At 34.4% G+C, this 15,925-nt stretch overlaps 3 protein-coding genes across 3 annotated transcripts; 1 reads left to right on the forward strand and 2 right to left on the reverse strand.

The window, feature by feature from the left end:
- Positions 1-2,153: 2,153 nt before the first annotated feature.
- LOC135835031 (cytochrome c oxidase assembly factor 7 homolog) lies at positions 2,154-3,893 on the reverse strand. Its single transcript, XM_065349080.1, has 4 exons — positions 3,579-3,893; positions 2,833-2,993; positions 2,628-2,756; positions 2,154-2,551 (listed from the first exon to the last, which is right to left on the reverse strand). The coding sequence occupies exons 1-4, from the start codon at positions 3,676-3,678 to the stop codon at positions 2,240-2,242; spliced, it is 702 nt and encodes a 233-aa protein (XP_065205152.1). The 5' UTR covers positions 3,679-3,893; the 3' UTR covers positions 2,154-2,239.
- Positions 3,894-4,002: 109 nt separating this feature from the next.
- Positions 4,003-9,725, forward strand: mus101 (mutagen-sensitive 101). The gene is made up of 23 exons (XM_065349078.1): positions 4,003-4,236; positions 4,307-4,449; positions 4,521-4,656; positions 4,723-4,830; positions 4,908-5,112; positions 5,183-5,410; positions 5,483-5,644; positions 5,716-5,855; positions 5,928-6,091; positions 6,179-6,323; positions 6,403-6,514; positions 6,603-6,728; positions 6,803-6,984; positions 7,060-7,232; positions 7,307-7,512; positions 7,584-7,759; positions 7,825-8,036; positions 8,111-8,193; positions 8,282-8,394; positions 8,590-8,736; positions 8,825-9,040; positions 9,119-9,357; positions 9,442-9,725. The coding sequence occupies exons 1-23, from the start codon at positions 4,132-4,134 to the stop codon at positions 9,635-9,637; spliced, it is 3,717 nt and encodes a 1,238-aa protein (XP_065205150.1). The 5' UTR covers positions 4,003-4,131; the 3' UTR covers positions 9,638-9,725.
- On the reverse strand, positions 9,646-15,749 carry ida (anaphase promoting complex subunit 5 ida). The gene is made up of 15 exons (XM_065349079.1): positions 15,647-15,749; positions 15,059-15,163; positions 14,832-14,989; positions 14,681-14,751; positions 14,389-14,608; positions 14,007-14,325; positions 13,758-13,932; positions 13,517-13,677; positions 11,443-11,557; positions 11,242-11,370; positions 10,929-11,165; positions 10,651-10,841; positions 10,297-10,558; positions 9,953-10,216; positions 9,646-9,870 (listed from the first exon to the last, which is right to left on the reverse strand). Exons 3-15 carry the CDS (start codon positions 14,971-14,973, stop codon positions 9,745-9,747), a joined length of 2,412 nt encoding a protein of 803 aa, XP_065205151.1. The 5' UTR covers positions 14,974-14,989; positions 15,059-15,163; positions 15,647-15,749; the 3' UTR covers positions 9,646-9,744.
- Positions 15,750-15,925: the final 176 nt, after the last annotated feature.

Genomic DNA, 15,925 nt, shown 5'->3' on the forward strand with positions numbered 1-15,925 from the left:
GAGTGTCGTGATGCAGGTTACACGCATATGTATGCCATAGGTCATGGATTTTTACCTCCATCTTCAATTTTTTTTTTTTTTTGCAACAAACTTATTCGTTTTAAAATTCGTCATCAATTTACTTTTTTTGGTAAAACATGCAAAAATGATGCGTTCATTTGAATTATTTCGTGGGGTAGGTACCTATAAGTATCGAGTTAACCAGTATTTACAACGTACGTTTTTAGACACCTAAACTTTTATGTGTAAAATGAAAATATTTTTTTTGAAACCAGTTTACGTGATTACACTCGTTGGTACCTCGGTATTATTATTCTACAGTAGGACTAATTATTTCACAATTTTTTAGAAAGGTATTCGTGATCTATTCTTATCGCCTTGAGTGGTTTTTTTTCAAGATGAAACTTGTATCTTATTTAATAAATTATATATTTGCTCTTAACCATACCTTATGACAGCGGATTTATAAGGTGACATCGCATTGGTTATCGCTGATTTATGAATGTTTAAAAAAATAAAATAAAAACATTTATCAAATTTTGTATGAGGTACCTGTATATGGTTTCACTTTCTGTAGCTATCTACTTATTAGCTTACAGGTTTTGTGAACTCTGCCATCCATGTACGAATATTTTGGAGCTATTTTTAAAAGGATTTCATATAGCTAGTACCTTCGTCCAATTACATAACCAAGTTGATTGAGATAATATTGAACGAAATCATGATCATATTAATGATGACTCATTTAATCTATAGGCCTATACATATATAGGATTTATTTTTAGAATACGTACTAGTTTGCACAACTTTAATATTTATTGCATTTTATGAAGGTGTAACTCGATTAGGTAGGTACCTACTACATAGAATTAAATAGACTGGTCCCAAATTAATACACATATTATGTCTACCTTCACACATTTAGACAGTTAATAACTATGAAGGTATCTTTATGAAGTCATTAACCTTTTCCTCGAAAGGTTCTACTTACCTAATTTCAGCTTCATTGAGAATCATCGATTTACTACAGAAGAGTAATTTTTCAACGAAATGAAAAGTTTAGTCGGTAAAAAATTTGATATCAATACAAAGGATTTTTTTGTTTCCGGTATCATCACAGTTCAAATAAATACATATTAAAGGTCATCGAATGATCTGTAGTGATATGGATAATAGTTCCAACAAACAAAAGTTCTTTGTTATGAATGAAGAATGAACGTGTTTTCTTCTGTCCAATTGTATAGTACACATTTCCGATTCCGTTGAAAAAAGATCTGATATTCATCAATAAAAGTAGAATTTATGCCAAACATTTGAAAATTTGTATTCACTTGTACCTATTTCTGAACATGAAAAGCTGCATTATTATCAATAATGATGATATGAAAACCGGATAAATCACGTGCATTAAATAGAAAAATGCTGTCTCAGTTCCATCATTATCATAATGTACCTTATTTTAATGAACTCTGAAAATAATCGTACATTCGTGCATAATTATACCATTCTAAATTTATTTCTACACATATCACCTTCATTAGAAAATGCAGACACGAACATTAGGAAGTTTAAAAATATATCAAATTTTTCATTCGCCCTGGAATTCGATCAGAATAATGGATGATTCATATCGAAGACAATACCCTAGGTAGCATTTTCATACGACCTTCGCAACAATAAGTTGAAAAGATGCCTAATGCTCGGAAACGTAACCATGGTCACGTATTTGGTTACATTAAAGTGGCCAATTTTGGAACGATAAGAGAATGAAATTATGCGATTCTTTGTTTCATTAATTACTTTTCCAAGCATCATTTACAAGTATTTAACACATTTTATCGGGACAGTTGGAATAGATTATTTTTAGACAATAAGTAATTTAAAAATGGAAAAAGAAAAACAATAAGCGAAAGTATTTGAATATTTTCATTAATGTTGTAAAAAGAATAGGTTTAGATTTCGATTTATATTCTTTTCACTGAAATGGAAAACACCCACGTTATTTACATTTTTAATTACATTACGTTCGTTTAAAATTTAATCAAAAGAATCATTAGCGAGTATATGCTTAACCATTAATAAATTTACGTACGAAATGAGATCATTACGAAGCATTTAAATACGATGGAAAAGAAATTAAAAACTACGCAAAATAGGTAAACGCATTCATTTTTATTTCGAAACAAAAATATCAACAATATTCTAAGCATCTGAACTTTCATTCTAAAAACTACAATCTCTACTTTCTTAATCCTTCTTCAAACTTAAGCCCTTCTTCGGTCATATCTTTATGTAATTCTTCAGCTTTAGCGCGGTATTTCTTTGCTAATTCTTCATTCTTTTCTGTTCCTTCTCCTTTACCTGCCATTAAAGCAGCATTTACGCAGCAATTTAAATGCAGTCGATCGCAACCTTTGACGGAATATTCGAACATTTTTTGGAAATTTCTCGCCATTCCTATTTGAGGAATGCCATTAAAATATATACTACTTAAATTGAAACAAGCTTGACCAAAGTCATCTTCGCACGCTTTAGACATATAATCGATTGCCTGAAATTAAGAATTTAAGAATTAATACATAATAATGATAATTTTTCTGGAGATGAAAAGAAATGCGTTTCATTACTTTGTTGAAAAGAGCAGATGCATTCGTAAAATTAGTTTCTTGTTCAGCTTTAGCTCCAACTTTTACTCCAGCAAGATAGCACGATCTATTTAAGCCAGCCTCGCATCCTTTTTCGAAATAATTTATCACCTGAAAGTATTCGAAAACGATTAATGAAATTGCTCGAATTTAAATTACTGAAGAAATTCGATGAAATTATACTTACTTCGTCTTTTTGCTCATCTTTCTTCTCTTGATCTTTGAGATATGCGTATTTATAACAACTGTGAGACCATCGGTAAGTATCGCAATTCACTTTGTACACTTTTTTCGCCTGTTCGACGTTTTTCTTGATGACATCGAAATACATGCCCAGCAAATGACATACTGCAATGCATAGAAATACAAATAGGCTACATTAGTTAAATTGAATAGGAATCAAGTACAAGGTGCCCAGAAATATCGTGAACCCTTGAAAAAGTGTTTTGATTTTTGCTAAATGTTTTGGTTGATCACACTGATGACTGAATGATACTAATGATAGCACATGTTTGGTTGTTAGACAGAGGTGATAACATTCCACCAATCATATGCATCTATTACACGTTGCCAACCTATGTTTTTAATAAAAAAACTTTCTTTGGGGTTCACGATATTTCTGGGCACCCTGTACATGGTAGGAATGCAATAGAACTTTTTGAGAGGAGAGTTTTAAAATTAGTGATTTCTGACGAAAGTGGCTCAAAAATTGCAGTCAGTTTTAATAACGCTGTTCATGAACGAATTATTGGTATTCCACGAAGCTCATTTCAATACAAGGGTTCGTATTGAAATAAATATCGTATCATGATGTATCTAAATTGAATAAAATTCAACAACAGTTCCTAAGCAATGCCGGATACAGTTGGCAGATTTTGAGCCATTGAGTTTCGATTAAAGTATAAATATTTCGCCTCTGATTATACATCATACCTTCGGGTTTCTTTTCACTATAGCATCCAAATCTATATTCGATTCCTATATTATGTAGATACTCTTTGACATCCTCTTCGCTTCTGAAATCCCAAGACATTGTGAGATCAAGTTTGAGAATAGAAAACACCGAAATCTCTACAAGCACATCCGCTAGATGATTAAAGAAAGCTTATTTCGATAGAGTATCCAACAGATCACCAAATTATCGTCGGAAAGATCGAACAATTAAAGTCATTGAATTATTTTAGACAAAAATTGCAAAAATTTCACTTCATCGCACTGTCGGTGTGATAAGAAATTTTTTAAGAAAGTGATAAGCATAATTCAATGTTGCCATCGATTTTTGATACGAAAATGTCAAATTTTGGCTAAATTTATTGCCGGATTCACTTGCAAGCTTGCTTCAACGGAAAAAATCCCCGCCAAATGAAACGATGAAAGCGATTTCAACGAGTTGAGTTTCTCAGCTGATAACACGAAATTGGTGGAAATTTTTCGAAATTTTGAAGCTGTAATAAAATTATGTGTGATGTGATCAAAAGAAATCAACATGCAGATTCGTAAAAATAACGATAGAATAGAAATCTATTTTGTGATTAAATCGGAATACAAGAATGAAAATGAAGTATCTGACGATATGCAACTTGCTTTCATGGTAAACATACCTAAAATTCCTTCTTCGATTTCATAATTTGTTTTCTAATGACCAATGTATCGTTTTACAGAATAGCATAGATTTTAAAGTGAATGTGAAATGGATTGGACAAAGTGAACTTCTTGATGTTCTGAATGATAAAGGAAGAGTGTTCGTATTTGAAGAATTTCAGGACGAATTGATCAAACGTTTTCAAGAAACTCATCCCAACGCGTAAGATATACACGAATCACTTCAATCTACTGCAATTATTCGTTCACCGAAGTAATTTTAACCCTTTTCAGGAGAATTTTGGGACCAAGATGTCTTCTAAGTTGTTTCATGGAAAATATCCCAGTTCCAAACACCTTGTCTCCGGTTTTTAATATGGCTATGGATAAATTAGTCGTCTGTACGTCGAGAATACCTCCAAAAGAAAGGGTACGTGTTATATGCAAACGGTTATTTTCAGTCTGTTGAATTCTAAATTTCTTGATTTGTCTGCAGGCAGAAATTGAGAAGTTGGTCGGCTACATGGGTGGAGAATTCACAGTCCCTCTTACTAGCAGAACAACTCATTTGATTGTGACTTCTGCTCTAACGCAGCGACATTTTGTAAGCATGTTCAATTCCAAGCACACAATTATTATTGTATCGTCTGTAAATGCATACAGGATTTTTTGCCCTCGTAGATCGCGTGTGAAAAAGGCATGTCTGTGATGATACGTGGCTGGGTGGAAGAAATGTGGGAGTTGAATTTGAAAGATTCTGTAAAAGCTACCGATTACAATATAGCCAAGAAATATTCCTGTCCGATATTTTACAACTTGAAAGTTACCGGATCTTCGATCTCGTTGGAAGAAAAATCAATCCTAGAACGAAAAATAAATTCTAATGGTAACTACTGGAATTTATCTTGTTTTCTTTCAATAGCACTTCATATCTCAACTGTTTTATCTTTCAACAGGTGGAAATTACTCGAAAGATTTAAAAAACAAAGAAACCAACGTGCTGATAACACCGACTGCAGGAGGCGAAAAATTCAAGTACGCGGTACGATGGCGTGTTCCTTGTGTGCATCCTAGATGGGTAGACGAATGTATTAGAAAAGGTCACACTGTTCCGTTTGAAAATTATATTGTTCGTACCGGAAGCGAAATGGCATCCACTCAAGTTCCTAAACACGTGTCTCAAAGTACGTATACCTTCAGGCTTCATTTCTGAATCTCTTGGGGCGGATTTTAAGTTTAAAATAATCCTATTGTAGGACCTGTTTCTTTAACGGATACGAACGAAAGTGAAATCAGCATAATTCCTTCGAATAATGAAAAAAACTTAATTAACGATACCGAAACTAGAATACACGAATCGACTATGGAACGATGTTTACCTTCTAGAGAAGCTAGTGAATTCAAAACTCCCACGAAAAGTATGTTTCAATTTTAATCTACTACGTTCATGTGTTGGAAATGAATTTTTCATATTGTATTTCTGGTCTAGCATGTCCGAGAAGAGGGCAGCAGCCTCAAGTTTCGCAATGCAACGTATCGATGGAAAATAATTTATCTTATAAAGAAGTCCTCAGTGATATCAATCTTCAAGAAGTGAAGAAATGTGGACCAATTTTTGACGGATGCAAAGTACTGGATTTAATTGAAGATTTTCATATTTCTTTCGAGTATTTTCATTACATGGGATTTCTTTTTACGCAGTTATATTTAGCCGGATTCAATACCACCGAAGAAGAAAAATTGAGAAAAATTCTCAACCATGGCGGTGCGCTTAGATTTACTGAATTGAATGAGTCAATTACTCATATTGTGGTTGGAAATCCAAGCAGTGTCGAAATGCAAACAATTAAGAATATTCCTAATAGGTACCTACTCAAATAAAACCCTACGTTCGGTTTTATAAATTGACCCAGATAAAAATGTTTGTATTAATCGAATTAATTTCATTACAGACCTCACGTAGTTAAATTAAATTGGTTGTGTGATAGTATAAAACAGAAAAGCGTAGCTAAGGAAGCCTCTTGTGCTTTCTTTGGAGACGAAGCTCCGGATAAAAGTCGCTCCGCGCCGCAACAACCATCTCCACTGAGTAAAAAAGTAATTAAATGTTGATTCGCGAATTTTTCTACCTTTCTAAGAGTACTTTTAGATTTACTTGGTGAATTTAAATTTTTAGGGGTATCAAATTTTGAATCCGGAAGCGTTGGAAGCACCCACAATTCCTCCAGTGCCTATTTCTATTGATCGTAATTTGATTGAAAAATATTCGCAATCTTCTCAAGAAATAGGTAGATATTTCAATCCAGTCGATAAATTACAAAACGTGTATTTTTCTCTGTATTTTAATAATTATTATTTTCGATTCATTTTTTCTAGAAAATTGTCGACCAGAACCCGTAGTAGCTGCTGCCACTCCAGCTGTTTCAGTACCTGCTGTCGATTCAACCGGCCCAGCGCCTAGCGAAAATCTGTCGATTCCTCAATCTAGTACTCTATTCACCGGTAATAATCCGAATAATCGTGTATCTTCATTCGAAACTCATTTTTCAACCTTCTTATATAATTTTTTATTCCAGGTTTGAAGTTTGCTATTATAGGGCAGGATGAATCAGCCACCGAAACGTTCAAAAACACCATAATCGAATATGGTGGCACTGTGGTCTCCGACAACAGAGTAATCGTAGACTACGTTATTGCTCCGATCGTTCTAACTCATACCAAAGTTACCTATCATGAAATCGTTACAATGATGTGGCTGGTACGACTTTTTTTTCATCATTTTACATCTTCTGCGTAATAAATAATTGACTCAGCGGTGTATTTCTTGTTACAGGAAGACTGTTTGTTAAATATGAAAGTAATGCCGGTTAAATATTATCATTTACCTATCAGTTATTCGTTTATCACGGCACCTAAGCCGCTAACTGGTTGCGTCATCACGTTGAGCGCCTACGAAAGACTGGAGAAGAAATTTTTAGAAAATTTAGTAACATTGTTAGGAGCTAAGTAAGTTTATACCTTCATGTGTCTCGAACGTTCAATTCCTGTACAGAAAACTCATGCAAAACTTGTATTCGCAGATGCCAAGAAATACTTTCGAAAAAAGACAACGACGAAAAAAATGTTAAAAAGACGACCCATTTGGTTTGTGCTCTGCCTCGAGGAGAAAAATACGACGCTGCTAAAAAATGGAATCTACCTATAGTAACTGAAATGTGGATACAAGATTGTTTCAAAAAATGCACCAAATTACCCGTTGAAGATTACTTAACTATGTTTGTCAGATGTATGTAAAATCAACTTCAATTTTTATGGTTACGTGAACAGAGAGACATTAACGTTTGGTTCTCGTTGCAGGCGCTTCTGAAGAATCCAGTTCATCCCAAAATAGTAAAGCGCAGAAATCGTCTGCAGAACCTCGGCCATCCGGTCACGTTGAACCTGAACCGAGCACATCTAAATCAGTCGCTTCCCGACGTAGTATTTCAAACGAAGAAATACCGAATTTTTGTGCAGCTGCTACGTCGACTAAAGTAAGTCCAACTGGTTTGAGAATCATTTTGAAAATATTTTGTAATTTTTTTTTACCGGATTTCAGGTCGGCGATATTTTAAAAGACGTTAATAAATGTTCTCAAAATGCCACTAGAAGATATGCCTTCCGGTCAACGGAAAAAATTACACCTCCTGTAGGTAACGTGTGCTCTGTTAGCAGCGCAAGTAGAAGCAGTTCTCCTGTTGAAAATGTAAATAAATTGGACGAACATAGCAGAGCTTCTAGATCCAATAATGGACCTACTAGTTTGATTCTGTGAGTATTGATTTCGACAAAATGATGTGAGAAAATGAATTTGAATTTATATTCTTCTCGTTTTTGAATTTTAGCGAAATGAATGCATCGAAAGGACGAAACACTTCTTCAATTGGCAAACGCAAATCTAGAGATGATTCATCCGATCGTAAACAAAGTAAGTTTACGTAAATTGAACTGCTAAAGCATCATAGGATGAGATAAGGTTTCAATTTTAAACTCCATGTTTGTGATGTATTTTTCAGGAAGCCCGAAGAAAAAAGCAATTGGTCTTGATAAACATCAGCTAACACCTGTTGAAGAAGTGGGCTGGCACGATACTTTGACCGATTTAAGCCATCGAGACTCCGGACCATCTGTAATTATTTTTTTATTTTTTTCCTTATAAAAAGATTAACTTGGCAGCTGTGAATAATGCTTACGCTGCTCTTAATTTTATAATTATCTTTTAAACACGATGGAGAGGAAGAAAAAAAGATAAAAATTCGATAACATCGTGTATTTTAAATAATCACTCAATTTCAAGAGTTCTCAACATTTTTTTTTCTTTCAGACTGGTAGTCAATCTTCTCAACGTCGATCTCAACGTAATCCTGCTGCAAGTAGTAAAAGTGAAAAACCTGTCCCAGAAAAAAGTGGAACTAGTGCTGTAAAACAACCTAGGCTCGTGAACCCACACAATATAATGTTATCTTTAGAAGTAAGCATTGCTGTTTACCGTTCTTTGAATTTTTCTAGTACTACTTCTGTTTCGTCAATTACTCAGACCGTCCATTGTGTCTTTTCAGATCGAACGTGACAAAATAGAAGAACGTATCACCAATTTAGGTGGTACAGTCGTGGCTACTTATGAACCAGATAGTGAAACAGCCGATCGAGGTACTCATTTAATTATCGATGACTTGAAAAAGACAGAAAAAATGCTATGTTCGATGGCAGCTGGGCTGTGGATTTTACGATCGTCGTACCTCAAGGCTTGTTTCGAAAACAACGCTTTTGTTCAGGTTAGTTCTTTAGTAATTTTTGAAATCTCCAGTACAAGTAGGCAGGTTTTCAATTTTACCTATTTTGTAATGTCTTAGGAAGAAGATCACGAATGGGGTAATCCAAAGACTGCAGAGTTTTTAGAAAATGCGAATGCAGAAACTAAACAATTAGCCGAAGCTGCTCATCGTTGGCGCATAAAAATCCTAAAAGAAGGTCTATCGAAACGACCTTTTGTCGGTATGAAAGCTGTGATTGCTAATCCTACCTTAGACGGTGTCGTGTTATCTATTCAACGAATCATACGAGCTGGCGGGGGACGAATATTACAGCCCAAGTAAGTCGTACTTCACACATCGCAAGATACTATAATCGCTTTAGTAATATTTTCTAAAATTTTGTCTTTGTGTACTGTTTACAGAGATATTTTAAAAGCTACTCACTGTTTCATGAAAAGTTACGCTAACATAGAACATGTTCCTGCCCCTCTAGAAGTATTAGCTAATGAAAGAACCCACGTTCTACCGTATATTTACCTGCGCGATTTTCTAATTTATCATCCTCCTCCAGATCCTAAAACCAGATACCCTCCCGAGTACCTAAAACTATTTAAATAATTAACTAATTAATAATAACTTATTTATTTGCTCACAGTGGCTGCCTTCCTTTTTTTAAACGTTTAAATAAATTCCGTTACGAATTTTATTTCGATTTTTATTGAATTTTATAAACTGTTACAAAAATCGATGCTACAACACGCTGCTTGATTTTGTTCGGTGTCAACTCTTCGAAATTCTAACGCGAAGGCATTTCTAGCTTCATTCCAGCCGATTTCATTCGATAATATTACCTATTTCGTGTAAGGAGAAAAAAATAGCGTAAAAATTTGAACAAATTACAGTACCTACTAAAGAAGAATGCTAGGTATTTACCTGTAAATAAACAACATCTTTGACCTTTGTCATACATTCTAATCTCTGGTATAAATTTTTGGCACTTTCCAATTTATTAATAGCGACTTTGAATCCGTCTATTTTCTGCTGACTCGAGTTATTCAAATGTCGCACAAGAGCCACGTTACATTTAGCCAATAATGTCAAAGCAGCAGCTTGTTCGCAAAGTTTATTTTCCGAGAATATAATCACGCTGCTTTTTTCCACCAGCTGGGAAGCTTGTTTCACGTAACCTAGTTCTAGCTGAAATTATAAAAACAGGGGTCGTCAAATCACATTGAAAGTAGGTATAAATATATTTTCGGGAAAAATTCAATTTTTACTTGTAATTTAGCGATTTCTAGTTTTATCAAAGCCTTGAATCTCGGATATCCGTAACGAATCGCGTAAGTGAGTGCTTTTCTGAGCATAAAGAAAGCTGCGCCTCCTTTCTTGGCGCGAGCTCCGATTAGATAGGCACGTAGAAGATAATGAGGGCTGAGATCGGATTCGTGGTTATTCTTATCGCCGTGGTTAGATAAAATGTCGTCGATACGTTTCGCTGCACCGGTCCGATCTCCTTTTTCCAAAGATAATTCGGCTAGTCTGGGAAAAATACGACAAAAAAAATCATCTCCATCTTCTTTCAATCATATTGAAAAATACCAGACTCTGGTCACTAATAAATCAATAAGTACCTTAACAAACTTTCTTTTTTATCGACAGTGGCAATTTGACAAGCAGCTTTATGAGCGTCATTCCATAAATTTAAATGCATCGAATATTCAAAATACAAGAGTTGTTCGCTCATTTTCCACCACGTAGAATATTCATGAGGGAATCTGTCTTTAGCATGAGTCAAAACCATTTTGGCTATTTGATATTTTCCCTTGAAAAAAAAATATATTTATAAAAAATTACATGGAAAAAAATGATGAAAAAATCTAAATCAATAATAAATGGGGAAAAAATTTACCACGTTTGATAAAAATCCAGCAACATTACAAATACACGCACAAACGCCTTCGGTATTATAGGTGGTTAATCCGAAAATTGCATAAGTGGTATCGATATTCAATAAAATTTGGCTAATCAAAAAAGCAATATTATACTGGCCATAACTACACCAGATGGCTGCTCGATGCGATACACTTGTCAGTGTCAAATCTGATAACGTACGTTGAGAATTAATCCCGTCACTTTTATCCAACAACTACAAAAAAATATGAAATTAAAATAAATAGGTATCAAATAGCATTATAAATCACCGCCAGAATAGATGTACTCACATTAAAAATTTGGTTGCCTTTCTGACCAGTTTTTAAAAAATTTTGAGCACACATTTGTAAACTTAAAGAAGCAATTTGATGTAACTCTAATTCATCACATTTTGAGACTGTCGATTCTATAAGATCCACCTGTAATCAGAAAAAATTTTAATACAAGAAACTCAACGAATTTTTCATTAGTTCAAGTACCTATTTACTGACTTTTTTGTCTTCGTGTAAACATCTGAGCCAAGCTTGAGCAATATGTAGGCAAATATTGTCGTTAGTTTCGTGTGACAGAATAATACATTCTTTCAGAGCTGAAATCGCTCCAGATCTAAAAAAAAAATTGCATTAATTTTTTGCATGATTGTATAGTACAGTCATTTGGCAAAATTTTTAGTCAAACCTCGGAAAAATTGGAGGAAAGCTGAATTTTACATTATATGTTCAGATTGGTCTCTAAAACAACCCATCAAAAGTTGCACCCTGCAACTTGACCACTACCCCCGCCAAAGGTCATTAACCTTTGCTGATAGAGGTTTTTTGGCTGTATCACCGAAATGAAGGGTCCGAGAGGAAAAATGTTGAAATAAACATTGTTCTACACAAAATTTCCTATCAGCATGACCAGTCAGCTTTCACCCTTACTAAAGAGGGGGCAAAGTTGAGGAAAAAAATCAAAATTTACGAAATTGATTTAGAAGGATAAAATTCCTACTTTCAATCTGCCAAATGGATTAGAAACTATTCCAACCATTTTGAGCAGTTCTGGAGCCTCCAGCAGATTTTTGAAACTTGAAATTCCCACAACATTTTATCAAAAGCAATTGGAAAGCTAAAATTCATTCTGTAAACTAATTTCAATACGCTGGGAAGTTGACTGCAAGTAGATTTCATGTCGTTTTGGAGCCTCCAGAGACTTTTTGGAAATTACTGGAGCCTCCAGCAGATATTTCAATGCTCAAAATTTCCATAAAAATTTACCATAACAGAGTTGGAAATCCAAAATTCACCCCGTACTCCAATTTCAATGCGCTATCAAGTCGACTGTAGGTTGGTTCAAGTCATTTTGGAGCCTCCAGCGACTTTTCAAAAATTCCTAGAGCCTCCAACAGATTTTAGAATTTAAAAATTTCATAAAAAACAGTTGCAAAGCTAAAGTTCACTCTGTAAACTGATTTCAATACGCTATGAAGTTGACTACTCATAAATTTCAAGTCGTTTTGGAGCCTCCAGCGACTTTCTGGAAATTAGTGGAGCCTCCGGCAGATATTTCAATGCTCAAAATTTCCATAAAATTTTACCAAACAGAGACACCCCATTTTTGACATTATGCTGAGGTGGATCGCAGGCAGTTTCAATCCGTTTTGGAGCCTCCAGCAGATTTTTAGAAACCTCTGTTCTTCAAAAAATGCCACAAAATCTATCCGAATTAACTTTTGGCTTTCCTACTTCATTTGATGAAATTTTGTAGAAATTGCAAGTTTCAAAAATTTACTGGAGGCTCCAGTAATTTACAAAAACTCGCTGACGGCTACAAAACGACTTGAAATTTATTGAAATCGACTTCACAGCGTATTAAAATTAGTTTACAGAATGAATTTCGGCTTTTTAACTTCATTTGATGAAATTTTATAGGAATTTTAGGTTTCAAAAATCTACTGGAGGCTCCAAGAATTTTCAAAAAGTTGCAGGTAGCAACAAAATGACTAAAACCTACCAGCAGTCGACTTAATGGCGTGTTTAAATTGGATTACAGCGTGAATTTCCGTTTTCCAACTTCATTTGATGATATTTGGTGAGAATTTCAAGTTTCTAAAATATGCTGGAGGCTCCAGAACTGCTCAAAACGGGTTGAAATCGTTTCCAATCGATTTGGCAGGTCGAAAATAGGGAATAGACTAATTTTAACTTTATAGCTCAATTTGGTAAAATTTTGATTTTTTTTCTCATTTTTGGCCTAAATTTGATTTTTTTAAATTTACCAAAAATTGAAAAATATATTTCAACTGAATTGGTCATGCTGATAGGAAATTTTGTGCAGAACAATTTTTGTTTCAACATTTTCCCTCTCGGACCCTTCATTTCGATAATACAGCCGAAAAACCTCTATCGGCAAAGGTTAATGACCTCTTGCGAGGTGCAACTTTTGATGGGTTTTAAAGACCAATCTGAACATATAGATAATGTGAAATTTAGCTTTCCCTCGATTTTTCCGAGGTTCGACTAAAAATTTTGCTAAAATGACTGGACTATGTAGATGAATGCAGAGGTTTGGCAATTGGAGACTTACACATTGCCAAATTTCACACTTAAAATGGCTAAATTTAACGCCGCGTATCGATATCCTTTAGCTTTATCTTGATAGTTGACATTATCAAAAAATTGAAAAAGGTTTTCCAACGCTCCGCTGAATTCCTTTACTCTTAAACAATTCAAATAACTCACGAAATACTGCAAAATAAAAAACAGACAATTTCAAAAATCAAACACCTACGTTTGAAAAAAAAAAAAAAACTCGAATGTTCAGTTACCGCTTCAGAATAATCTGGATTTATCACAATAATTCTATTCAATATTCGATGCAATTCCAAGGGCGGGAGGGCTGAGTTCTCGTCGAATTCCAAAAACATGGCTTGTTCGGCTAAAAATAGTTCAGTCTGACGATGCGACCAGGACAAACATTCCACGTATTTTTCGCTAGAATCGCTGAAATTAAACTATTTTAAGAAACTTCATCCACTGGTCGACTTTCCTACCTATGGAAGTAGGTATAAACTCACGGTACGGGATTAACTCCAAATAAAGTAACGATAGGATTTGTAAAAGGACTTTGCGTAGCGACGCTGATTTCCATATCATTTCCGTCGGCATTGCTGTCTTGCATAATCATATCAGATTCGTTAGGCTGGGTGATATTCACAGAATGGGGTTTCTTCTCATCTGCCATGATAGAGGAACTGTGAGGTATCGGGGCAAAAGTATCTTCTTGAATGCTGCCTTTGCTCATTAAATAGTACTGCTGGTAAAGTCTGTATACTTTTACAGTTTGTGAGAATGTCAGCTTATCCAGGAATACGATCATTTTGCGAAAAAATACACCTGAAAAATGCATCATTAGGCAATGTTTCGAGCATCCGTTACGTTTTGATAGGCCTGACTTACCGACAGGGCAACATCGATGGATACTAATCGCATTGAAAACACCGGGTAATGGCTCTATGATGAATCGTTCTGACTCGGTGATGAAATTTAATAAAATATCCACGTCGGAACTGACAACTTCGGTAACATTAGAATTAAACCTATTCAAAACTGCCTGACTAAGGTTGTATTTACTATCAGTTATCACAGATACGAACTGAGCGAATGATAAATCTGGACTCTGAAATAAATAATTTGAATTAATTCACACATTTGCTGATTTTTAAATGTAGGTATTATTCCGCAGCATTACCTGCAATAAATGCTGGATCAATTTACAAAATCCTAACCGCCTGTTGATCGTGTAGGCGACAGAGCCGGTATCTAAAAAAATCATAAAAAAATTGGTAGGTAATATATTCTGGAGATTAATATGGTAAGTAGAAGTTGGAAGTTAGGCTTACCTTTTTCTGCTATATAAGCTCTGATTAAAAGTAATGTAGATATGTTGTGGGCGGTGAGAACTTCTTCGTACCATTTTTTGCTCAATGGGGCGAGTGTACTTGTGGGTGTTAGGGTACTTAGAGGCAGATTATCTTTGATCATGGCGTTGTTCTGAAACCTGAACAAGATAATAGCCAAATGAAAAAAAGGTCAGTAATTCTATATAATAATATGAAGGTTTATTTACCAATCATTCAATTGAAACAGTTGACAGTTGAATTTTTGAAGGAAACAGTAGGGTATTTTTCAGCCAGATTTCCTCCTAGTAAAAACGTAGAATGAATCGATTAGCCTATAAATAAATAATTCAAAGCATTGCGGAATACGGAATAAATTAATTCGATACATATATATGTTAATTTTTCGGCGAAAATCATGCAGAAAAATTGCAAAAATTCAAAATTTGCAATCCTTTATCATTTTTTGAAATTTTTTTCCAAACAATTTTTCTTGTTTACGAAGGCTTCGAAGGCCTTCCAATGTTCCAAATGCCTCGCTCATCCCAACAACAAAAATCTTCACCTCAAAATCCAAAATGGTGGACGAATTTCAACTTTTTTCTTTTTTTTATTCACTCGAAAGAGAACGCAAAACGTTTCTTAGCGATAAAAATTTAATTGAATTTCTTATAACATCATTTTGTAGGATTTTTCGTAATGAAAAAAATCAAAATTATCAATTAAAAATATTTACCTATATCGATAATTTAAAAAAATGACGCAGGATGTGCAAAAAACATCTCCCAAAGTAAATAGGTAAACGACCCTTCACCTACCGACGATGGATGGGGAGACCCCTTTCCAAAGATTCTGCGACATTCGTGTTTTGATCACGTGACTTTCGTACTGTAGTTATTTCTCATCAAAGATGGCGCCAACCCTAGTAGAAATAGTACATTGTATCGACGAATATTATGGTTTATAATTAAATTGTGAAGTGTTTTAATAAAAATTCAAATAAATATAATTGTATATAATCGTATTTGCAATAGTGTTTTGTTGTTACGTGTTCATAAACGAGATTTACGCATGGAAAAGGACATGATATCATTTAG

Source organism: Planococcus citri, chromosome 2, assembly GCF_950023065.1.
Source record: "Planococcus citri chromosome 2, ihPlaCitr1.1, whole genome shotgun sequence".
NCBI classification, from domain to species: Eukaryota; Metazoa; Arthropoda; class Insecta; order Hemiptera; family Pseudococcidae; genus Planococcus; species Planococcus citri.

Coding starts and splice junctions, on each gene's coding strand:
- LOC135835031 (XM_065349080.1), bottom strand. CDS start 3,678: ATGTCTTGGGATTTCAGAAGCGAAGAGGATGTCAAAGAGTATCTACAT. Junction 2,757..2,832: donor AAGATGAGCAAAAAGACGAA/GTAAGTATAATT, acceptor GAATACTTTCAG/GTGATAAATTATTTCGAAAA. Junction 2,552..2,627: donor CATCTGCTCTTTTCAACAAA/GTAATGAAACGC, acceptor TCTTAATTTCAG/GCAATCGATTATATGTCTAA.
- mus101 (XM_065349078.1), top strand. CDS start 4,132: ATGCAGATTCGTAAAAATAACGATAGAATAGAAATCTATTTTGTGATT. Junction 6,324..6,402: donor CATCTCCACTGAGTAAAAAA/GTAATTAAATGT, acceptor TTAAATTTTTAG/GGGTATCAAATTTTGAATCC. Junction 8,194..8,281: donor TTCATCCGATCGTAAACAAA/GTAAGTTTACGT, acceptor TGTATTTTTCAG/GAAGCCCGAAGAAAAAAGCA.
- ida (XM_065349079.1), bottom strand. CDS start 14,973: ATGATCAAAGATAATCTGCCTCTAAGTACCCTAACACCCACAAGTACA. Junction 14,752..14,831: donor AGCTTATATAGCAGAAAAAG/GTAAGCCTAACT, acceptor TGATTTTTTTAG/ATACCGGCTCTGTCGCCTAC. Junction 10,217..10,296: donor TAGAAATCGCTAAATTACAA/GTAAAAATTGAA, acceptor TTATAATTTCAG/CTAGAACTAGGTTACGTGAA.